At 49.2% G+C, this 23,967-nt stretch overlaps 1 protein-coding gene across 2 annotated transcripts in view; it reads right to left on the bottom strand.

Annotated features, from left to right (window-relative positions):
- Window positions 1–23,967, bottom strand: part of Kirrel3 (kirre like nephrin family adhesion molecule 3) — a 550,681-nt gene that overhangs the window by 9,203 nt on the left and 517,511 nt on the right. The window contains exons 7-13 of one of the 2 annotated variants that reach the window (XM_021205875.2): window positions 19,666–19,771; window positions 14,118–14,266; window positions 12,051–12,178; window positions 10,896–11,022; window positions 7,279–7,379; window positions 3,803–4,001; window positions 2,287–2,322 (exon numbers count right to left, since the gene is read on the bottom strand). In XM_021205875.2, coding sequence (XP_021061534.1) covers window positions 2,287–2,322; window positions 3,803–4,001; window positions 7,279–7,379; window positions 10,896–11,022; window positions 12,051–12,178; window positions 14,118–14,266; window positions 19,666–19,771 — 846 coding nt within the window. The remainder of the gene's footprint in view (window positions 1–2,286; window positions 2,323–3,802; window positions 4,002–7,278; window positions 7,380–10,895; window positions 11,023–12,050; window positions 12,179–14,117; window positions 14,267–19,665; window positions 19,772–23,967) is intronic. The other variant, XM_021205877.2, reaches the window with a different exon arrangement.

The raw sequence follows: 23,967 nt of genomic DNA, 5'->3' as shown, positions 1-23,967 counted from the left end.
CTTTAGGCCCTGAGTGGTCTATCAGTAGCTCTGAACAGCTCTTAGAAATTCTGAGGAAGGGTGAAACTGGATTATAATGAACCCAAGCCCCTCATTTGGGAAGGACACTGAAGCCCAAAGATATCAGTGATTCATTCTTGGACATGTGTGTGTCTTCTGCGTGTGAATGAGGTCAGTCCAGGTCTCCTCATTCTCCTCCCAACTCCACCCCACTGATCTGTCACTTGGTATTCTCCGACTGCTGCCCGGGTGTGCCCCTTGCTCTATCACACCCTCTGAGCATCTTACCCTATGTCTCCTTGTCTCTTGTCTGTAAAATGGAGTAGTCATTAGTGTGCCTTTAGAGGTCTTTAAGGACTTTAGGTGAAAGAGTGAGAGGAAATGTCTTGGAGCAGAGCCAAGGGCCCAGCAGTTTCTTTGTGGGTGGGGAGGACAGTAGTAGACAGTAGCTTTAACCAAGAGGAAATTCCTCAGAATGTCTGAGCTCCTTCCCCACCCACATTCAGCAGTGCGGCTTGGATGACCAGCAGAAGGCGAGGCATTCTGGAGCTCTGGTTGGAATATCACTGTTCTTTTTTTCTTTTGATGTTTTGGGAATGAAACTCAGGGTTTCACGAGTACTACCAGAGTGCTCTGCTCCCTGACCCCTGTTTACTAAAGAGAAAGAAACACTGAAATTCTGGCCCCCAAGCTGTTGCTGTGAAGTAGGGGGCACCCATTCGACAGGCCTGATGTCACGGTACCCTGGAATTCACACACAAATTCTCTCTTGTTACCTACCTATTGGCGGCCAAGACCTACCGAGGTGACAGGAGGTGACCAAGAGGAAGTAAGGATGGCAAATCCCAAGGACAGAAAGGGTTGGACTCAGAAATCAGGACCGGGGAAGAGAGATGAGATCTCAGCCAAGCTGGCTTTGGCAAACAGGTGTTCCTAGTTAAACCTCATTAGTCCTGTGGTTTGGATTTCTTTATTTTGTGTTTGCTCTAGCACTCCTGGGATTCCTAGTGAGCTTCCTAAGGAAAACTCAGGGGTATTCCTTCTCATCTCAGAGCCAAGTCATAGTCTCTTAACATCCCGAGGCCTCAACTTTCCATCCATAACCCAGGGAGCCTAGGCAGCAGAAGTATGGCCACTGCTGGCTTACTTCCTCTAAATCCCCATTTTCTTGCACTGTTAATAGCAGGGGGTGCATGCATCTTGGGTAGGCAGGGGCAGAGGAGATGGGCTCTGTGAAGGCCCGTGGCATCCCTTACTGTTCCTGGCCTCTTAGATTTTGACTTAGGTCACTTTTCCAGACCATTTCTTTCTGGAAAGATGATTCCTTTGAGAGGGACTGGGGAGGGATAGCCTTCTTTAGCTTCGTCTTCATCCAAAGAAGGGGCCTGGGCAGGAGAGGGTCTTAGCCACCAGAGGTGGAAGGAATATGAAATAAGTGCCTCACAGGACCTGGACCTCTAGAGATCTTAAGATGTAGGTGGTAGATAATTGCATGCTGCCTCTGGATGGACCACAAGGGCTCTGTGGGCTGGCTGTAATCTAGATTGATGCTCTGAGCAGGGCACGTGTGTCCAGGGAGCGGGGACGTAGACTCCACATATAGCTCATTAAAAGAGTGACGGAGGCCAGGCAACCGGTGTGGGCAGAGAACTGAGACAGAGGACCCTCAGGCGTTGGCCAGCCCTGTGGATTAGGATTCACCAAGTCCTGCTGTTCTCCTCTGGTGTCCTGCCTGGGCATTCAGAGGGAACAGTTGTCTAGATGGAACAAATCCACCCATGGAGCCCGATGAGCACTTTGCTATGGGAGCCCTGGAGGGCCAGTGTCCAGCAGTGTTGGCTTGATGATGAGATGGTGCTTCCATGGTGGGGATACAGGGAACAGGGGAGGCGGCGGTGAACCAGCAAGCATGGATGGAACAGGCCACAGGCCCCTGGGGAGCAATGTTGAGCTGGTGATGTGCTGAGGAGCAGAGTCAGGGAGGGCCTGGAAATAGAGGGAAGCTGGGGCGGGGATGGGGGCCAGGGCTTCTGAGGACAAAGGGTAAGAGGGGAGCAAGAGCTGCGTCCTGGAGAGGAAGGAGCCCAGGGCTGTGGTACCAGGCAGGTGTTTGGGGGTCCCTGGACGCCAGCTGTTGGGAGCCCCCTCCCACTGCTCTGACTGCACTGAGCCTTTGACGCGGGGAGGACAGAGAACTTAGCAGCCTCCCTGCCCCCTTTTGAGCCCCTCCCCTACTAGCCAAGTCCCTCCCTCCACCCCGGGCAGTCTCATCGGCTCCTTCCGTACCTGCTTCCAGCCCGGCTCCCGACTTCATTTCCGAACCTGTTTGGAAATAAAGCAAGCGTCCACAGCCAGGGCCTGGCTGGCCAGGGCGGGGTGGGACAGGGGATTGGTCACCTGAAAGGGTGAAGGAAGGGGGGGGGGTTCCCTTCTCTGTTATGTCTCTGGGACCGCTCCATAGATCCAGGATCCCTCAACTGAACTTGAGTTCATTCAGCCTGACATGGCCCACCGGAGCAGGGGAAGGGACAGAGAGAAAAGCCAAACCTGGAGGGGAGGTTTGGGAGGGTGGGGGTGGGGTGGGACTACTAAAGGAGGGCACAGGGGTAAGGGCATCAAGGGGGAAGACAAAGAGGGAGGATAGGCAACAGGGGACCAGGGAGGTTTGGATGATGTGTGGATGGTATTATGCAAATTATATGCAAAGCGTTATGCAAAGCAGCACCTATTAGGGAGAGGTGTTTGGAGACGCTGAGACATTTGATCTGTAGGTGTGATCACCGACCACCTCCTGATTTATTGAGGCTTGCGGGGGTGGGGGTGGCGTGGGGTGGGGGGAGTCTGGCTGGGACCACTTGCTGGGCTTCCAACCTCTGACCCAGAGGTCCAGGATACCCCTGAACCCTGTGGCTGGGAACTAGCTGGCAGAGGGACGCTCTTTAGCCCGTTCTAGGACCTAGTGCTACTATGTGCTAAGTGAACTTCTCTGGACTGGCTCTCATCTTTCTGGCACTCTCCGTTTGGTAGTCTGAGCTGGAGAACTTTAAATGGAGTCTGGAGATCTCTTGTTTGTTTCTGAGACAAGGGTTTTCTACGTTTCCCCAGGCTGGTCTTGAATGTGTGGGCTCAAGTGATCCTGCTACCTCAGTCTATGTGTAACTGAGAGTTCAGGCACATGCTACCATGTCCAGCATGAGACCAAGTTCTTAGCATCTGATCAGGAGTGAGGGCAGTGGGCATACGGAGCCATAGTGGTGGATTACGGCGAGGTAAGCTTCCTTCCTCTTTCCCCATCTCTCAAAATCCAGCTTCTCTGTACTCCAGTACTAACCAGAGTCTCCTCTAGGGTACAGTGGTCCAGATGTCTCCTGGGGGTTGCAAGTGGTCTGAGCCGAGCCCCCACTCCCTCACATAAGCATTGCTACTCTTTAGCTTTAGCACTGGCTCATTCTTGAGACTTCTGTTCTATCCTGTTTGGGCTAGGTTCCTCAGCATGTATGTCCAAGCACAACCTAGCAAGGGCACTCGGGGCTCAGAGCCCTCAGGGGAAGGCAGAATGTGTGGAAGCCAGGGTGTTTGACACCATTGGGTGTTTATCACCGCCATCAGCCAAGCTCAGTCTGTGGTCACCCTTTCCTGAGCAGTCCCAGAGGGCATCACTCAGCGTAGTTCTTGTTCCCTTGGTGGGGTCAGTGCCCCGGCAGCACAAAGTGAGGCTGCACTGCAGTGAGGAAAAGCATGAGCCCCATCCTCAGATCTGGCCTGCATTCCCTGGTCCCCGGGGCACCCTGGCAGCCCTCACCTTGTTCCTTGAGTCGGATGATTTCTGTGTCAGAGCCGAAGCTGTTCCAGGCTGTACAGTTGTATATGGTCTGGAAGTCAGCACGCACAATGTTGCTAATGGTCAGCGTGGAGATGACACCCTCCTCCGTGTTCACCGTCTCCACTGTGTAGCGCCCTGATGTCCCCGACTCCAGCACATTCTCCTTCCAGGACCAGGCCTGTGGGATTGTGCAGGATTAGGGGAGATCATACCTGGACCTTAGTATCACCCCTCTAAGATATTGACATAATTAGACCCATGTTCACAATCACTGCCACACACCACCGACACAAACATATGTATTTGCATACATATGCCACACACTACAAACCTAAATACATGTCATAACTATAAACAACCAACACTAGCACATTATCATGCAGTAACATAGATCCTATGTCAAACATATGGCCAACATGTGCATACACTGATATGTGTGCATGCATGTACTCCACACTAAAAAAACACACATGCACATTATAAAACCCATGTAAGTACTCAAAACCCATATACATATCAACATATGCAAAAGCACAGTATACTTACACACTATACCACAAACTATGAAAATAAATACACATGAACAACACATTACACACTTGTATGGCATAAGCACACATACCACAAACACTATACATACACACAACACAAACCATGCATTCAGAAGTATTCATAGATATCACATCACAATGCACATGTGTGTATGTACCACTGTTCCCATAAATATAGTCACAACATAGAAATATATGCCATACCATCTATGCATATCAACCATATCACACACCACACAGTACAAACATACATATATGTTCATATATATATATATATTACAAACCACATACAACACATACATGTACTTGAAATATGTATACATATACATTCCATGACAGCGAATAGCACATCAGAAACTGAATTCTACCAGCATGCAAAAATAAATATGCCACAACACATTGTGCACTCATACCATATCACATACAAGCAAGAACACATATCAATGCAGATGCATATATACATACCCTAACATATACACACACCACTATACATGTGCATCGCACATACCATGTGCACACATGTATCACAACATATAGCACACCACACAGACATACAGACACACACACACACACACACACACACACACACACTGCATGTATACATATCCTATTGACCATGTACATGCATATCCATCCATATCTGAGGTTGGGGACACCTCAGAGGATATTTCCCTCCCTGAAGGATACCCTATGTATTTCTGCACTAGGAACATTTTGTAAGGAAGGAGGGAGCCTTTGTGACAGCAATGTAGCCCTCCACATGGCCACTTTTCTGGGCTTCCTTGCCAGTGCTCCTTGGTGCTAAGCCTTGGAGAGACAGAGAGACTTTAAAATTCTTGAACAAAGATTGTGACCAGATTGCTCTTCAGCTCTAAGTGTATCAGAAGACAACCATGAACTGCTTATCTACCGTTTTCACCTCCCACTGTTGACATCATGGTATTGGCCATCACACCTAGTTTGGAGAATTTCGTTTTTTGTGGGAGTATGTTCAAAATGATGTTGCTCCATCATCTCCACCTCTCTGTTTATAGGGATGACTTCACATGAACTTTATCGTGTCCACCATTTCTGTAATCTTGCTCCATATTCAATGCCAGAAAGCACAAGAGAGGGTTTGGCTTCCTTCCCAGCCACGGGGCTGTTTGTGGCATCCTTGGTTGTACTCATGAAGGCCAGCACCCTTCACGGCTGTGACAACCACAAAGGTCACCAGACACTGCTGGATGCCTCTAGGGGACCAAGTGAGAGCCACTAGCCCAGAAATAAATAGCTATAAAGAAAAAGATGATGTAAAAAAGCTCAAGGGTGGTTGAGGGGGAATCTTTTACAATGGCCACAAGTTACAGTTGCAGTTTAAAAAAGAAAAAAGTGAATGGGGAGACAGAGGTAATAGTTACTACGTGCAATTATTTGCAATGTTGTGTGAATCTTTCAGACAGCAAATGAACCAGATGCCTGGGACAACATTTAACAGCAATAATCTTCTACCAATGTCTTAGTTTACCAGGCAGCATCGCTGGCACACATAGGCTCTTATTTGAGCAGTGCCTGTCTGAGGTACAGCCTTCCAGCACTGTTACAGTGCAGGCTGGTTTCTGGGCAATCTTCTAGTAAGACCATCTGTTGTGGTTTGAATTGAGAATAGCTCCCACAGGCGCATATGTTTGAATACTTGATCTACATTGGTGGAACGGTTTGAGAAGGATTAGAAAGTATGGCCTTGTTGGAGGAGGTGGGTCACTGGGGGTAGGCCTTCGGCTTGTATATCAAGATGTGGACTCTCAGTTGTTTCTGCCACTATGTGCTTGCTCTGCCATCATGGACATTATCTAACCCTTGGAGCTGTAAGCCTAATTAAATGTTTTCTTTTGTAAATGAACTTGGTCTTCTAGTTTCCTTACAGTGATACAAAGTAACTAAGACACCATCATTGGGGCAGGGGATTACTCAAGTACACTTGCCTTCAGAAGTACTACAAAATGCTCTCCTTTCCTTTGTTTTTATACTGGAGCAGCTACCAGTTTCAGATAGACTTGGGGGGGAGGAGGCAGGAAGGGGAGGCACTGTGTTTAGAAAAATGGATTAGTGGGTTAGGTGTTTGCCACAGAAGCCGGGTGTCCTGGGTTGGATCTCTAAAATGTCCATAACTGTGGAAGGAGAGAACTGATCCCACAGAGTTGTCCTCTGATCGCTCCTTGTGCACCACAGCACTCAGTCCACCTCCACATCCTACTCACATAATGATAATACGTTTAAATTTTTTAAGTCTTTCTTAATAAAAAAAAAATGTAAACACCAAGGTGCAATGAAGGTGGACTTAGGGTGGGGGTCGGGAGCTAGGTGGGCTGTGTCTGGTCTTCTCTGGAGGCTGTGAGGTTAGAGGAAGAAAGGATAATACAATGGCCATTTTAGAGGGGGCTTCTCCATATGGAAGGCACAGAGTACCTCCTGGACACCAGGAGGAGAAGAGGCAGAAGAGGATAATTCTGGGAGGCACAGGGATTGCTGGCAGTAAACTGCACCCAGTTTACCAATTTTATGACATTGGCTTTGAGCCCAGGAAAGAAAAGAAATGAGTTGTCCATTCCTGCTGCTGTTTTCACTTGCCCTCTGCACTCAGGGTGCCTAATTCAGTCTGAATCACCAATCTTGGCACTTGGAGGCATGTATACCACCCCTCAAGCTTGACTGCTCTGAGACAGGAGGCTGCCTCCTCTTAGCTCATCTTCAGGGCATGCTATCTCAAGACACGGCTAGATAGCATTTCATTCTAACGGAGGGGAAGGGAAACTCCAAGGCTTGCACCAGTTTTTGGAGGCACCCAAGTGTCGCTGGATGCTAGGGGCGGGGGTGTAGGTGCTCTGCAGATACCTCACCACCTTCCCTCCCAGGAGCACTCACAATTCGGTCAGGCGGTGGTGTGCTCCGGATGAAGCACTTGATCTGGCCCTTCTCTCCATGGAGGGCATGCTGGGTCTGTGTGCTGGAGATGATGGGGGGTCCTGTTGGGAAGATGACATCATGTTGGGGATGCAGGAAGGGCAGAGCCCCAGCTGGCACCCTCTTTTGATGGTTTCAGAAGCGTGTTCACCAATCCAAGCATTCAGCAAACGTTTACAGAAGACCTGTGCATGCAAGGCAGAGTGCGAGGTAGAGGGCTGAAGATAAATTAGGCATTCTGTCATAAACCTCTCCTGGGAACGCGAGTGAATATGTCCAAGACAGAATTCCCAGGATATATTAATAACATGAAAGGTGGTGAGTGTTCGTGCCACAGGAGTATTGCAGATAAAGACTAGCTGGCTTCAGAGGAGAGAGAATAATTCTATCTGCAGATGAGGAGCGCTTTGCAAAGGAGATGGTGAGCTTGGGAAGGGAGTCCGAGGCAACCACCAATAATGAGAGAAGATTGCAAGGAAGATGAGCAGACAGAATGGGAATGCCATCCAGCCTTGCACCCTTGTTGGAATTCAAGCAATTTCTTGCTTTTCCAGCAGAGGGCAAACTTGCCTAAGAAATTGGGTATTTGTTGGGCTAAGAAGGAAAGTGGCGCTATTCCTTCACCAAGGGTGGGAATTACCTTGCAAAAAGGAAGTCTGGCTAGCTGAGCTCATAGCCTAATCCTATACAGGTCTAAGACGACCCTCTAGCTTACTGTCATATTTTTCTCCACATACACAACCAGTCAGGCCAGTTGAAACCACAGCTCCAAACCTGACCCAGTATTATCACAATCAGTGTGTGTGTGTGTGTGTGTGTGCGCGGAGAGCACCTGGAGTGCAGCCTGTCTCACTGACACTTCTAGTTAACTGCCCTTTATCTCCATCTAACTTGGGCTGGACTGGTTGAAGGATGAGGGTAGGGATGAAAACATTCTCGCATGTTCCCAGTCCCTGGGGTGATGATTGGGATTTAGACCTCAGGAAAGATGGCTAAGAGGGAGAGATCCTGAGAAGAGGCAAAAATTATGCTGGGAACAAAACAAAAATTGCCGCAAACATAATTGCTGTTTATTAACCACCTTAATTAAAACAGATTTGCATTTCTATGAGTGGTTCTCAGCCAAGGGGAAAAAACAGGTATTGGGAGAGACGGCTTCTGAGTTCGGAATGGAAATAACTCTCTGTCTGGTGCGCAGACATGGGAGACCTCAAGGTAAGAGCTTTGTCCACAGAAGGCTTTAGAGGTGGCCTGAAGCTGGCTTTCTTCCTCAACTCCAAGAAGCCGTTGGCTCCGAGCCACAGAGACTACATTCTGTAGCACCTGGGTGATGCCTTGCTTTGCAGCTGGGCGAAGTGATGAGACCATAAAGAATCTTTTCCTTTCATTTCCCAGGAGCCAGGACTCCCCAGGGGGTTCACAGGTCTCTAAAAGCTGTCAACAAATACATATATGTTTTTTTGGGCTTCTTGAAAGAAAACCAAAAAAAAAAACGAGGATAAAGGAAAGCAGGCTCGGAGAACCAGTGAGATTGGCAGCCATCTCCCCCTTCCTCCGGGTACCCGCTTTGATCCAGCTCAGATTATAGTGGTGCCAATTCATCTCCCAAGGCCACGGGGTCTGGCTGTCACTCACAGGAGGAAGGCTGTGCGATGGGTGTGTCCCAGACTCCAGAGCCCCCATCTACCAGCCTTACCTCCCCCTCCACCCGTTCTCCAACTGCAGGCAGGTTAGACAGTGGCAGGCAGGTTCCTCTCTTTGTGTCATTTTATCTAGGCCCCAGTCACACAGTGACTAGCAGAGAATAAGCAAGGGGCAGTTCCCTTCCTCCTACTGATTCCCTCAGCTCTTCTCTACCCAGCAACCCAGGAAAGCCATGCAGGGTGTATGTGTGTGTGGGGGGGGAAATGGACAGAATAACTGTTGCCTGGATGCCAGAGCCTAGGCTGGAATGTGGGTCCTTCTGAGGTGTGTGTGTGTGTGTTTGTGTGTGTGTGTGTGTGTGTGTGTAGTGTTTCCCAGGAGCAAAGGAAGAGTTCCCACCCCCCAAAGTCTTTTTAAGTTCCCAGTAAGAAATGCCTGAATGTCTTAGACCAACACTAAAAACACCAGCCCCTCCTTCCTCTCCCCTAGACACAAGGATGCTCAGTTAGTAGCTCCAGGCAAGTGTGCGTCTGAGGGTCCCTAGCCTTGGAGGGAGGGGGGTCAACAGGTGACAACAGGCATGGCAGCTTGGCTCCTCAGCGCCCTCCCCAGAGCAGGCAGTGGGGAGGGTTGCCGATTTCACTGTGGCCTGGCGCGCCGAGAGGAGTGTCAGACACAGGCGCTCGGCAGGAAAAGGCTGCAGCCTGTGTTGCCATGGATATACCGAGGCGCGATCAGATGCTGTTATTTTTAGCCCTGCAGTGCCAATTTATTGGTGGCATCCTGGGGACACACAGGAAAGGCAGGACGGCTTGGGAGTCTGGGCTGTGCCAGGGCGAGGTGACGGTGTGAATGCTCTGCTGTCTGGGCAGCTCGAGTAGACTGACCATGTCTCTGCAGCAGTTGCTCTTCTGGAGAGAGAAGAGGAACCACTGGGCAGGAGCTGAGCAATGGGGATGCTGAAGAGACATCAAGCTGAGCTTGGTTTTTTCCCACAAAGAAGGAGAAGAGATGAGTTTGTCTGTGGGTGGCTTTCTGGGTTGAGATAGAGTCACTTCGGATCATTTCCAGAATTTGCCTCACACCCTGCTCTCAGGCCAGGACCCCAAAGCCTCACACAAGGTCCTGAAGCTCAGGATTTTGATCTGAGGCAGCCACCAGCACACAGCGGTGAACGGTGGAAGTGGGGTTTAGGCCTTGGCGTTTCTCACTCCTATAAAAAAGGCAACCCTGATTTCTGACCATAGCTCAAGTGCGCACTGTACCAGGATCCTGAAACATCCATCTTGCTGCCAGACTTCTTGAGTCTGGCCTGAGTTGGTTCTAGCTTTCTTATGGGCACCTTCATCCCAGCATCCAGGTCTGGTCTGAGAGTACCACTCATCACTGTTTCACAGGCAGTCGTCAGTGAACTCCCACTATGGGTGCACTTTCCTGCTGTGTCTACGTTCACAGTGTATGAAAAGACATGCTTCCTGACCTCAGGAGGACCCTGTAGGCCTGGTGCCCAGGGAGGGTGAATTGTCTCTCTGCCTGAGCAGCCCAAATATAACAGGAAGTGGGTGATCATGAGAAGTGAGAGGTGTGCCCTTAACCTCTCCATGGACCTTGTCATGGGCCGTGGGTGAAAAGGCAGATAAAGGAATGGAGTCACCCTGTGACCTCCGACCTCCTTTTCTTAGCCAAGATAAAATTCACCACCTCTCATACACGTCTACTGAGATCGGTTGGAAGGTACTGAAAAGGAGGAAAGGAACCATAAACTTACCGGCTTGCCTTTACCTCCACAGACAGATAGAATGCCGGGTTAGGGGCAACCATGCCGAGAGTCAGTGACCTCCCTTTGGGAACAACACCTGCTACCAGGATGCCTTGGGACTCTCCCCTCCTTCGAACTCCCCACTCCCATTTTGGTGTTTGAGTAGGGCTCTTACCATTGACAGTCAAGGTCACCTCTCTTTCCCCAGCTCCTACCCGGGGCACCACAGCCCGGCACACGTACTTCCCAGCATCCTCTTGGCGGACAGATTTGAGGGTTAGGGTCTTTTCATTGCTCAGGACCTAGGAAGAGGGAGAGGGATCAGATAGAAAGAGTCAGGGAAGGCTTTCTCTAACTGGGGTAGACTGCAGACACAGACTCCAGCATCTCTTTAAACACCAAGGCGACGTGAGAGTGAAGAGCTACACAGTGCCATTAAGGCTTTGAGAGGAGCCCCCCCCCCCCCCCACACACATGGAGACCCCTTTCCAGATGCAGGCCTATGGGCGTAGTGCACAGTGGTGGCAGAAATGTGAGCGTCACTAACCAAGGACCCATGGCTTCTTCATACAGAGAGAAGGATGCTAGTAGCTACCCTTCTGTGACCTCCCAGCTCCTCATGGATGAATTTATCCCACAACTGAATATGGAGGATCCTTGAATCTAGGTTTTTCTGAGTCATTATTAGTGTCCTCTTGGGAGATAGCTGGAGGTGATGATACTAGCTAGTCTTGGACACTAGCTATTCCTGTCTCTGGCACTAAATACCTGCATGGTATTAGTCAGTTACTGACTGTCTCAGAGGCCGATCCATCTCAAGGGGGCAGTGGCATCACCGGAACCCCAGCTGTAGCTGTGAGCACATAATAGACTACCCAAAGTTTGGTTCCTTCTGCCTGACCACAAAACATAGTGCTGAGATTAAAGGTAATGTTTTTGTTGATTTGTTTTTCCAGGATAGGATTTCTTTTTGTAGCCCTGGCCATTATGGACCTTAATTCCGCAGACCAGGCTGGCCTCAAACTCACAAAGCTCTTCCTGCCTCTGTCTCTGAAGTGCTGGGATTAAAGGTGTGTGCCACCATCACCCATCGACTAAGGGTAAGTTTATCTGGGGGAAAGCTTAGAAATCTTTCTAGTGCTAGGGCAAGCTGTCCTATGCATAGTGTGTTCAGAGTGACACGGGTACAGGGAGACCTCGAGTCCCTGCTCTTCTTTCTGGGACTCCTTGGATTACTATAGAGGTCGGTTCCCCCAAGCTCCCCTGCCTGCTCCACTATCTATGGCCCAATTTCTGCCGTGGGACCCTGGAGAGTGGCCTGAGGACTCACCACACCAGAACCTCGTTTCATCCACACGATGGTCAGAGACGGGTTGCCGATCCACGCACAGCTGAAGACAGCGTCGGAGCCCAGATCTACCAGCAGGGACTGAGGCTCTGAGGTCATTCGAGGACCAACTGTGATGGGGAGGAAAGAGGAGATGGGCTCAGGAGGGCTGGGGAGCTCCAGGGAGCCTTCCTGCTCTATTTTCCTCCCCACAAACACCACAAGGAGAGGCAGGAAGGCAGTTGAGTAGTTAGCCTCAATCCACTTCAACCTCCATCCCCTCAGTCAACACCTTAGTCAACCCACTCCCTTAGGTTTTGGTTTTCTGAGGCTAGCCTGAGGTACAGCAGCGGGACTCTGGAAGTGAGGAGGAGATAGCTTTTGTCCAGGCTCACTCTTTCTTGGGTCTACCGGGTAGGTGGTACCAATCATAGGAAGAAGGCATTTAGGTCAATTTCTACCTCGACTTGCCTTTCAATCCCCCCCCCCTTTTTTTAAAAGAATTATTTATTTATTATATGTAAGTACACTGTAGCTGTCTTCAGACACTCCAGAAGAGGGAGTCAGATCTTGTTAAGGATGGTTGTGAGCCACCATGTGGTTGCTGGGATTTGAACTCTGCACCTTTGGAAGAGCAGTCGGGCACTCTTACCCGCTGAGCCATCTCACCAGCCCTCAATCCCTTTTTTTTTTAAAAGTCCTTGTTTCATCTGGCTTCAAAAAGTTGAGGCAACCTCTTGCTCCAGAAATCTTGGGCATCAGGACCCTGACTTGAAATGGCCTGGTCCACCATTCTAGGGATTTACAGGATGTCTTCTTCTTTTTACCTTCCTTCAACCTCCCAATATCTCCCTCACATACCCCCATATTTCTTAATGTCTTCGTTTTAAAATTGTTTCGATAAACACTAAGTCAAATTAGTGCTTCCCATGTGTACAGAGGTATGCAGCACTCACAGGATGTCGTCTATCCAAGACACCTCAGACCCCGTCTTAGCTTTCTAGAAGTAGACTCGCTCTTAGCCCCACCTCTGGCACCTCTACTCCGTGCCTGTGAGTCCTTGTCTGACCTAGTCCAACACCCTGGCCTGTAGACCAAGCCTGTTCCATATAGTGACTGGGTTACGGGGAGAGCTGTGCAGGAAGGCCTCGGAGTGCTTCTTTGAGAAGACAACTAGAACTCGTTGCCTAGAACCAGGAGGTGGAGAGTAGTTTCAAGATGTAACAGGTAAGACAATATATCTACTGAGTCTTTGTGGGACGTAGGGGACAGACAAAGTCAACTTTGTGAAAGTGCTTTTAAAACGTTAACATGCTAATGGTCTGTACATGAACTAATTATATATATGGTTGTGATAAGCATCTCAGACTGGCTTTGAACTCACTCTGAAGCCCTGCCTGGCCTCAAACTCAAGGCAATCCTCCTGTTTTAGCCTTTTGAGTGCCTGGATTACAGGGCCTCTGTTTGTTTGTTTGTTTGTTTGTTTGTTTTTTGTTCTTTGTTTTTACATCCATCTGGCTAGTCTTCAAAAAGTAGGTTGGCTTCATCTGTTGGGCCACTGGTGAGGAAAGGGAGCTGTCCACGAGTCCCCTCAGTGGGACAGTGGAGTGTGTATAAGGGATGGATTTGGTTACAGTCTGGCTTCAGCCCTCACCCCGACACTAACTCCCTGCATGCCCTTGAGAGTCCATCTCCCTCATTTTGATAATAGGGATAATAAGATATACTTATGGACTGTACGTGTGACCCTCTCAGATCTACATGTTGAAACCCGCATTGTGGATGCATTAGGAGGTAGGGTCCTTGGGAGGTGATTGGGATCCACGGGCACCAGAACAGTAGTGCTGCTTCCTGATCCCTGCTGGTCAGCCCTCCCAGTCCTCGGTAACTAGTCACTGCACTATGAGATGGCGTCTTATAGGGAGGAGTCAAGGATCTAGACAGGAGTGGTACTAGGAGATGCTGTAACACGCAACATGGACACTGTGTTTGTGTGATGAGTCTAGCTATAGTCTCAGCCACACACCTCCCACTGCCTCATCCCAGGGTTCTCTGAGTCCCCACACTCACAGTATACGTCCACTGTGCGGCTGAGGTTGGTGCTGCCCAAGGCATTGGTCACTTCACAGGATACAGGCTCTGAGAAGAATGTGTAGTCCACGGTGGTCCTATACAGCTCCCCAGATGCCTCCTTGATGATGTGACCCCGTTTGGCCCACCTGCAATGGAGGTCAGAGGTCTATGGGAGGGTATCCCTTTGGAAACTGGACCCACCAATCCCTCCAGAAAATGAGGAGACAAGCTTGTACCCCACAGGGCGGTCATGCAGGTGATTGCCTTTGAGCCATGGCCACCAAGCAGTCAGAGGCACTTGACAAGTAGGCTATTTGGGAGGTGAGTTACCTGGCTGGCCATCCCATAGTGGCCAGGTCATTTGATAAGTCAACTCTCAGTCACCAGACAGCCTGACCATACTGCTCGGGGCTCTATCCTGGCCCAATGCGGGCCATGTAGGAAAAGGAGGGAGGCCGAGTGTATGACGTCAGAGGTGAGGGCTAATGATGCATGCCCTATTCACGCATGATTATTACACACGAGTGTGCCGGCCCCCCTACACACAGATAAAATAGGCTTCAAGAAGTTTGGTTTCCAGAGCAGGTAACAAGATGTAGGTGTTTGAATCTAAACATTGTGTTCTCACTTAGCAACTCTCTTAGCTTCTTCCCCATCACAGGTCCCTCATCATGCTCCAACTCCACCCCTCTCTTCTTGCCAATCTTTTCAGCCTTCCTCCCAGGGTAGATACTTGAGGTCACAGATCCATTAGCCCTGGGTGGGTGTGGACCAGTGGATAGAAAGCATCGATCATGAGCTTATCAGCACCACATTGAAAGGAAGAGACTTAAAAGCCTTAGGCATCACTTAGCCCTGGAGTAGTGATTATAATATTGAACCAGACACTAGGTGACAGAGGGGCATGTGAGCATGTGTGCATGTGGAAAAGTGCACATAATGTATTCACATATGCTTATGAAGTTTTCATGTGTATGCAAGCATGAGTGTACGCATATATGCCTATATGTACTTTATGAGGGTTTGCTTGTGTGCAAGTATGTGCCTATGTACATATACATATATATGTATGTGTGTATAAATGTATACATGAGAGTATTTATATGTGTGCAAGTTTAAATATATGCATGTATATATATATGTGTGTGTATATACATGTATATGTGCCTGTAAGTGTAAGAATGTACATGTGTGTGCCCATGAAGGTTTCCTGTGTGTACTTGTGTACATGTGTATAAGATACACACATGAATATAAGTATTCACGTGTACATGAATATAAGTGTGAATATGTGCTTATGTGTTCATATAAGGGGTTTGGGTTTGCATGTATATAAGTGTATGTGCTTGCATATACCCATCTGTATACTGGTGAATAAATATGTGAACATATGAGCATGTACATATATATATGTATGTGCATGTGAGGGCATGCATGTGTGCAAGTGTGAGTGCATATGTGTATGTCTATGTGTATGTGTTTGTGTATTGAAGGTTTGTACGTGTGCAGGTGTATGTGCATGTGTATGTATGTGAGCCTGCATGTGTACATTTAGATTACAGATTCTTAAGGGAAAAAGCATTTATAGCTCCTTGACTTAAATTTAAATTACTACATTCACTCTTGGAAACCATAAAACTTCTAACCAGGCTCCTGGGAATCTGCAGCTGTCTTGGGCTGTTTGTAAAGCTGGAGAGGCCTCTAGGGCCCACTGCTGGTCCATGTACTTGCCATCCTCTGACCATGGCAACGCCTCCTCCCTTCCTTTCTTCACTCCTGGACCTCTCTTGGTCACACAGATTCTGTCTCCTCCATCTTTTCCCTAGCTCTTGGTTCAGTGCGGTTAGTCTAGCACCAAGAGAGACGGCCACTTCTCTGCATCCCAAGGAACACCTAGACTGGCTCCATGTGGTTATTATCTTGAATTAATATCAAGTAACTACTAAGAACACGATTAATAATAACAATTATAGTTTAACAACAGAGCAAGCCGTAGCTCCCTGAGAGCTTAAGGAGCTTCCCAACAAACCATTATGAGTTATTCATGAGTCGTTTCAATTCCTAACTTTAATTTAATGACCAGACTTAATAGTTAGGCATGGCTCCTGCCTGAGGTGGATTAATTCTGTTCCAGACACACAGCTGGGGATCGGTGTCCAGCCTCTCCTCCTTCTGTCCTGTTGAAGGGAGGGCTTCTAAGTGGTGAGATACTGCAGCGAGGCTGACGAGGAGCTGATAGCTGAGAGGTGGGTGGGGAGAAGCTCAGGTAAGCCTTCTCTGCACTTGATGCTTAGAGCATGTAGCTCAGGCTGGACCTGTGTCTGTGCCCAAGGGTGCTGGTTCAGATAGACAGGCTGTTTTTCTCTAGGGGATCCTGGAGAAGTTGAGAGCTTCTTCCCTTTCTTCCTGGGGCACTCACTGGGGAGCTTAGGGAGGGCCCTGCTCACCAAGATCAGATTGTCAGAACATCTGGAACCCAGCAGGTCTGAGACCCAGAACTCCAGGATTTGTGATTGTACCTTCTAAGCCAGGTTGGCTTTTCTTTTCACCCAAAGAGGAAGAATTAGGATACACCTTGCCATGGGAAGTTTTCTGCTTCAGAAGAGATCTGAGCCAGCTTGCCATGCGATCCCAGAGGAGGGAAGGCAGGAAGGATGCTCTGATGTTCCTGTTTCAGGGTCATGGAAGGAGGTGGGAGTTGCCTATAGGACTGGATTTCAGAGGGTTGCACCTAGGGCTTTTGGGAAGGGAACTCCTATCCCCAAGTCCCTAAGTGCTCTCTGTTCATATCTTGACTATCCAGTCTTTCTTCTCCTCCCTTACCTCCTTCACACATTAAACAGATCTCTGAAGGCCCTTCAAGAAGCACATGAGATAAGAATATCTCATTCCAGTCTTGGGCCACAAGATCTGGGATCCAAAGAGCAACATCCTCTTTGTCCCATATAGTCCCTCCCAGTGTGTAGCTCACGGTCTCTGCCCAGTCTGCCACCTCGTCATCACCATCTCTCCCAGATCCTGCTTGAACTGCTTAAGCCTTTCCAATCAATGTCTAATTTGGTCTGAACAAATGTAAGAGGATTAATTATTTATATCACAGAATCAAGAGACCCAACATGTCACAGCTGCAGGTTGGTGTGTCAAACAGCCCCTGCATGCTTCATCTGGGCAGTTGTGTTCTTTTAAATCCCTTATCTGCCAAAAGACCTCAGAGAATAAAGCCCAGAGCATTTCTTGTTGTGTTTGAGCCTGGTCCCTGGGTTCCTTCAGGCAGTAGAGTGGTAGCGTCCATGTGCCGTCAGGTCCTACCCCAGGGTAGGGTTGAGAGAGGATACACGTCTCTAATTTCAGAGATTATTGCCTCTTAGATGGACCCGGGAGGAAAGTGATCAAGATAAATGAATGGAAGAAACAAAGATCCCTGTAATCTTTCAACGTCATTTGGGGAAAACCAATGTAGTTACGATAAAGATTTGTTTAAGGCATTTTCTCCTGGGTCTCAGCACTATGTGGAAAATGAATCTGGGGTACTGCTGGCAAGACCTCTTTGGGGAGAAGGGGCTGAACGGGAGCTCAAATCTCTCCTTGCCTTTAGAGCTCAGCCCAGTTTTCCCACTTCTTCCTCAGGGCCAGAAAAGCTCCCAAGTCCTTTTGAGGCCTAAAGCAAGCCCAAGCTGGTCCTTCCACAGCCATAGAAACTTCAGCTCATCAGAAGGCTCTAAGAATTGGCAGAAAATAAGAAGAGTGACCATCTGCAGGGAGCCCAATCACTCTTGTCTCTCCTCTCTTACTAGGAACTCATGGAGGATTTCTCTCTGTGTTCATTTATTACATTGTTAGCTTGAAGAAGAAAAACCTCAAAGAGAAAGAAGTTCTAATTTCAACTAGCTGCTATCTTTTCTTCACCTAGATTTGCTTGTAGTTCATGTGTGATTGTGCACGTTTCAAGATGACGTCCCCGTGTGTGCCCATACTCTCTCAGTCAGACTCAGCAGCTGGGTACCCTGCTGAGGTCAGAAGGCAGGTGGAGGACTTGGGTGAAGGCTGCTGACTCTCTGGGGGCATGCTGCCATGCTTTCTGCTCAACAGATCACTGAGCTCCTAGACAACAGGGAGTCTAGCAGTGACAGGGAAATGGGAGATGCGTGTCTCAGTCTCTTAGGTTCCTTAGGCATTTTGGGGGACTGTGGTGATGGGCGATGGACAGGCCGTCTGTCTGTCTGGTGGGGGATGCTTATGGATGAGGAAGGAGCTGGCATTTGAAGTGCTTCCAGGGAAGAGTACACCTGTCTAAGGACCGTGAGCTGAGAGCTGGGCACAGACAGGAGAGAAACACAGGGATGCCGGGGACAGTTAGAAGCCCAGAGAAAAGCACCTCTTTAGTTCCTTCTGCATCTTCTGTCACTTCTGGATAGTGCCAGATCCAGGCCAAACCAGCCTCAGGAACTGACTGGACAATAGGATTCCTGGGAGTGGGAGGCTCCCTCCTTATCTCTCTGGTGGATGATGTCAGAGGCCATCTGATCTTCTTGCTTCCAGCAGGGTGAGGGTTAACTCAGAAGGGATGGAGAGAGAGACTGTAGGGTTTCCTGATTTCTGGCTCCACTGCCGTTCTATTATCCACGCTGCAGGGCGCCAGAGTAGTTCACTATGTCCACCCTGCGTCTACCATGGCTTTCTCTGTGGCCCATTGCCCTTTCTCCCACCTGCTGGGACCGCTCAACCTCATATCTCATGTCTTAAATCCCTCTCCTCCATATCTCTAGTCATTGCCTTCCTCAGCCGGGACCATTAGCATTCTTGCCACTTGCAGAAGCTGCAGCTTAATAGCTCGTATCCATCGTGGAAGTGATGTCTTGGGCTCTACCATCAAGCCTGGGTTGGTGGGATGTTAGAGTCGTGGGAAGCTCTACAAAACATCAACCTTTGAGATCACTTAGTTTCTGGAATGCCATGTGATGATAAGCACAGGCAGGGAGGTGCCCAGAGGAGCGGCTCTGAAGGTTTATTTGATCAGTCAGATGCATGTAAGGAATGCCTAGTTTATGCCATGTGATACGCTGCATGCTGAGAGCCATAAGTGACTAAATTGCAGTTCTTGCCTCTGAGAAACTCGGTCAGAAGGCGGAGACAGGCATGTGAAAAACAGTGATGCCTTTATCAGTTCTGTGGATGAGGATACAGGGTGAGGGGGTGGCTCTGCAGGTTTCCAGGTGCCCTTTGGGCTCTGGCCAACTATGCTAAGTACACCGACTTACCCATTCTGCTAGCGATGTCAACATGTGTCTCAGCCTTGTTCTGTCATTTCAGAAATATGGAATAAACAAGCCACTGAAAGAGGAGGGGCACCCCTGATTCCTTGGCAGGGGGGTGCATTTGAGCTTGAACGGAAGAGAGGGTCTGCTTGGCCAGTAGGTCGGGGAGAGGGAAGGCCATTTGGGCACCTGCTGTGAAGCAATACTGTGGCCATGTGTGACATCCCACATGACAGGCACTGGGGTGGAGGAGCCTTAGACCAGGCTGTCTTCACAACAGTGATGCTCACCTGTACTGGGTGACAGCTGGGTTGGCCTTTGCAGAGCAGTGGAACGTGACAATGTTGTCCTCCAATACCGGCTGTGGTTCTACCGACAAGTTGACAAGTGGTGGATCTGCAGGGAGAAGAGATTCACATACAGACGGGGAAAGAATGGGGCGGGAAGACAGGGAAGGGCAAAACCAGGGATCCTGTCACCCAGGGACCCTGTAGATAGATTCCCTGAAGAGTAAGGGAGGCCTCAGCAGGAGGCGGCTTTGCTCCCTAGAAGTGGCTGCTTCAGATAGCCCCAGGTGGAGTGCTGGTGACTCAGCACTGTCACTCAGGGTTGGAACTGACCTGAACATCCATCCATCTCTGGTGCACTGGCTTCCCTGGCCCCAGATATGAGGCCTAGCTTCAACTTCCACTCCACTTGAGGGGAGTGGTGGGAAGGACCACTTAACCCACACACAGTACAAGCTTTTCTGTCTGTGGAATGTCTGTCTATTCTCTCCATGTAAAGGTTGCGGAGCCTCGGGTAGCTCAAAGGTCCTGACTGGGTCAGCAGGCCCTCAGCATCCTGGGGGGGGGGGGTGTTTGTTTTCTCATCCAACAGGATAAGAAGCCACACTCCAAAGTGTTAAATGATCTGAGGTGGAGGAGATGGAAAGTGGGAGATGGGGGGCCCACAGAGGGACCCACGTGGTTTGGTGGTGGGCATGGCAAACTGAGGGAGGCAAAGCTTACAACACAGAGACTGGAAGTGGCAATCACAGGGAAAGACAGACACCCTAGAAAGACAGACACAGAGATGGGGGGCGGGGGGAGAACAGAAGGATGGGGCTAGCAGAACTGAAGGTCTGCAGAGATGCAGAGAAGGAGACCTAGGCCCAGGGAACGGCCTGTTGGTCTGGTGGTTTTCCCTTCTCCGGTAGTCGGTCTCATGCTTTCCCTAGAGGAGGTTGGCTCATCCTGACACTGTACTCCCTGTAGCTCCCAACCCTGGGCCAACTTCCAGGCATCTTGGCACCCAAAGTGCAGGGGAAGGAAGGGTGAGCTTTTCCTCAACAGGGCCTGGAAGCCTGGCTAGAGTGCAGTCCCTGGCTGAGTTAGAAGGTGCTAAGCTCTCATGCTTCATCTCCTGACCTAGTTAGTGCCTGGCAATGAGTGGCCGGGTACCAGAAGTTCACAAGAATTTTCTGTGGATTCAGTCTCAGAAAATGTAGTGAGAAGCCAGTTTCTCAGAGGCTATGGAGGATACACGTGTGGGGCACCCCAGGGAGTGACTCGATCCTCGTGTTCTGAGCTCTCCCAGATTCTGTCTGTGAGCTGCTGCTCAAGTTGGGTGCCAGGTATGGGCACAAGGTTGAGCTGGGTTGCCATCTGGAGATGCCAGCAAAGAACCCCCACTTCTGAGTAGCAGGTGGCCACCTTCATCTATTCTCCCCATTTCCAGAAGGGAGAGTGCAAACAGGTGGCCCATCTGGCACAGGAGCGGCTGGCCTGTGCATCTTTTTATTTGGAGTTACAGGGAACGCTGTGGTGCTATACTGTGGAACCCAAGCCCCCCCCCCCCCAGGGTCATGGGTTAATGACTCAGATGTATGCTATTGTGGGGGAACTGGGAATTTTGAGGCGGGTGGGGGCTGTGGAAGTCTAACTTGTAGGACTTGTGAGATCCCAGTCTCCTCTTTATTCCTTGTTCCCTGGCCCTTGGGGAGGTGCTTCCTGAGCACACACTCCTGCCATGAGGTGCCCTCTTACCGAAGCCAAAACAACGGGGCCACCTGATGGTGAAGTGGATCACCTCAAATTGTGTACTGAAATAAACCTTTTGTGTTTGTTTGTTTTTCTGTCTCAGATTTTTGCTACCATGATAGGAAACTGAGCGATACAGGTAGGTATTTCATCCACATTAATTTCGATTTTCAAAGGGAGATTCGAGGGCTTTCTAAGGTATCTGTGGCAAGGGATCACCAGGACTCTCTTCTCACTTCCTAGACTCACAGCAACTCTCCCTGCAAGTCCTGCAGAATCTTCCTAGTGGCTCCCCACAGCTTCTCAGGAAAGGCTGACAATCTCACTGTCCTGTGCAGGGCAGGCTGGCCAAGCTGAGCATCCTCTCTGGTAGGAGGAGTTTGCTAATTGCCATGGGACCCCTGTGCGTTGCTAGCCTCACACTGTAAAGTCCAGTCCTGGTGGAGGATAGGAGATCTCTGTTCACCTCTTGCTTGATAGGATGGTGTCAGTTCAAAATTCCCATTACAGAGCTCAGGGAGAAATTTCCAAAAGCTCATCCTTTTCTTGGTGCTCTCTACAAAGTGACGATTTCTTGGGAAGCAAGAAGATGGAACACATTATGTACCTACTGGGGGACCCTTCGAGGGTCCTCATTGGCTGGATGCCCTGTAAACCCCGTTATTAGCATCTCCTTCCCTTGTAATACCCTTGGTCCCTAGGGCCTAAGGAGAATAGACCCAGAGGGGACCACTGCAGTCAGTTTCATTTGCATCTCTATCCCCAGGCTCTGGGATGCCACATCTCTGTTTCCATTCCTCTCCTCAGGATGTGAGTTTCTAGGAGTCTGCCAAGTTCCAGAGGTATAAATAGTTTATGTCATACCCAACTATTAAACATGATTTTAATCCCACTTGAGATGTCGGATGCATAACTTGCAGGAGGGTGGAACTGAGATCACATTGAACAGATGTTACAGCTGAGAGTCTGTTAGTGTTTCCATCAGCAACCTGTGTGTGTGTGTGTGTGTGTGTGTGTGTGTGTATGTGTGTGTGCATTTTCAGGGGAAGTGTGGAGGGTGCAGAGAAAAACTTCATGACTCAGTGATTTTATAGCACATCCATTTGAAACTTGGCAGCTGGACACAGAGTCCAGATGTGGTGAGGCTTGTGTGTGTGTGTGTGTGTGTGTGTGTGTGTGTGTGTGTGTCGGGGGAGGGGGAATTGCGCTTTCTCTCCCATTACTCAATCTGGGAGCTTTGTCTTCCGTTGGGTAACATATACAGACCAAGGGAAACAAACAACAAATGCGCTTTTGCTGAGTTTGGAGACTTTGTGGTTGACTGAGAAAATGAGCAGGTTTGCAAAGGCGGCTCTGATCCAGCCTGTGGTATCCACTGCAAACAGCTGAATGCTTACTGAATGAGCAAGTGAATTCAAGAAGAAAGGAAGAGGAGGAGGAGGAGGAGGAGGAGGAGGAGGAGGAAGAGGAGGAAGAGGAAGGCATGGAGAAGGGTTGGACCTTGCGTGTTAGGTATACATAAATACACCTCCCACCTAGGGGAGATGGAGTGTTGGATCAAATGGATACAGCTGTGATGACATCTGGGGAAGGGTCACCATACACTCACCACAGTGGATTTCAACTATAATATATACTTTAATCAAAATACATCATGGGCTGGTGAGATGGCTCAGCAGGTAAGAGCACTGACTGCTCTTCCGAAGGTCGTGAGTTCAAATCCCAGCAACCACATGATGGCTCACAACCATCTGTAATGAAATCTGATGCCCGCTTCTGGGATGTCTGAATACAGCTATAGTGTACTTACATATAATAAATAAATCTTTAAAAAAAAATACGTCATGCATGGTGCAAGGAGTAGACCTTGAATGACCTTGAATGATGTCATTTAATTCTAACTGTGACCTTAAGAGATACACATGATTGCCTTCATGTATTAATAAGGAAACTAAGGCCCAAACCAATTCACTAATGAGGCTAATCAGTAAAAGGCAAAACCAGAATCCAAACTAGAGAGAATGTTGGACCACAACCACTATTCGGTACCACCTTGGAAAGATCCCAACTGGGATATCTGAAACCTGGGTCTAAGCCTCATGCTAGCCTCATACCCCGATCCTTTCAGGTACAGCCCTGTTAACCATGTAGCCAGTCAACCAGTCCTTTGTGTGGAGTGCATCTGGAGGGGGTATGTATTTGAACGTATGTGGGATACTGTCACGATGGCATTCTTGTCCCTAGGTTCTCTTGGGGCAACGGACATCAGTCTGGGGCAGAGATGTTCTTTCTCATCCATCTTTCTCTGTCAAGGTCCTGGCTTCCATCTCGGGGGAACCAACTATGCTTATGTGGGACTCTGTAGCTGTCATAGCCTCCTGCCTAAGTGGGGCTGGGAGACAGGAGGGCACAAGTGCCACATCCACAAATGGCAGCTAGGAAGCAAGGGACTTAGACACTCACTGTCTTCCACCCCCATTTCCCCCAGATTTGGCTTGTGTTTGAGAGAGAGAGAGATCTCTCAGCTTGTGTTTGAGAGAGAGAGATCTCTCAGCTTGTGTTTGAGAGAGA

The sequence above is a fragment of the Mus pahari genome, chromosome 10 (genome assembly GCF_900095145.1).
Source record: "Mus pahari chromosome 10, PAHARI_EIJ_v1.1, whole genome shotgun sequence".
Lineage (NCBI taxonomy): Eukaryota > Metazoa > Chordata > Mammalia > Rodentia > Muridae > Mus > Mus pahari.
This window is presented reverse-complemented; position numbering and strand designations above follow the sequence as displayed.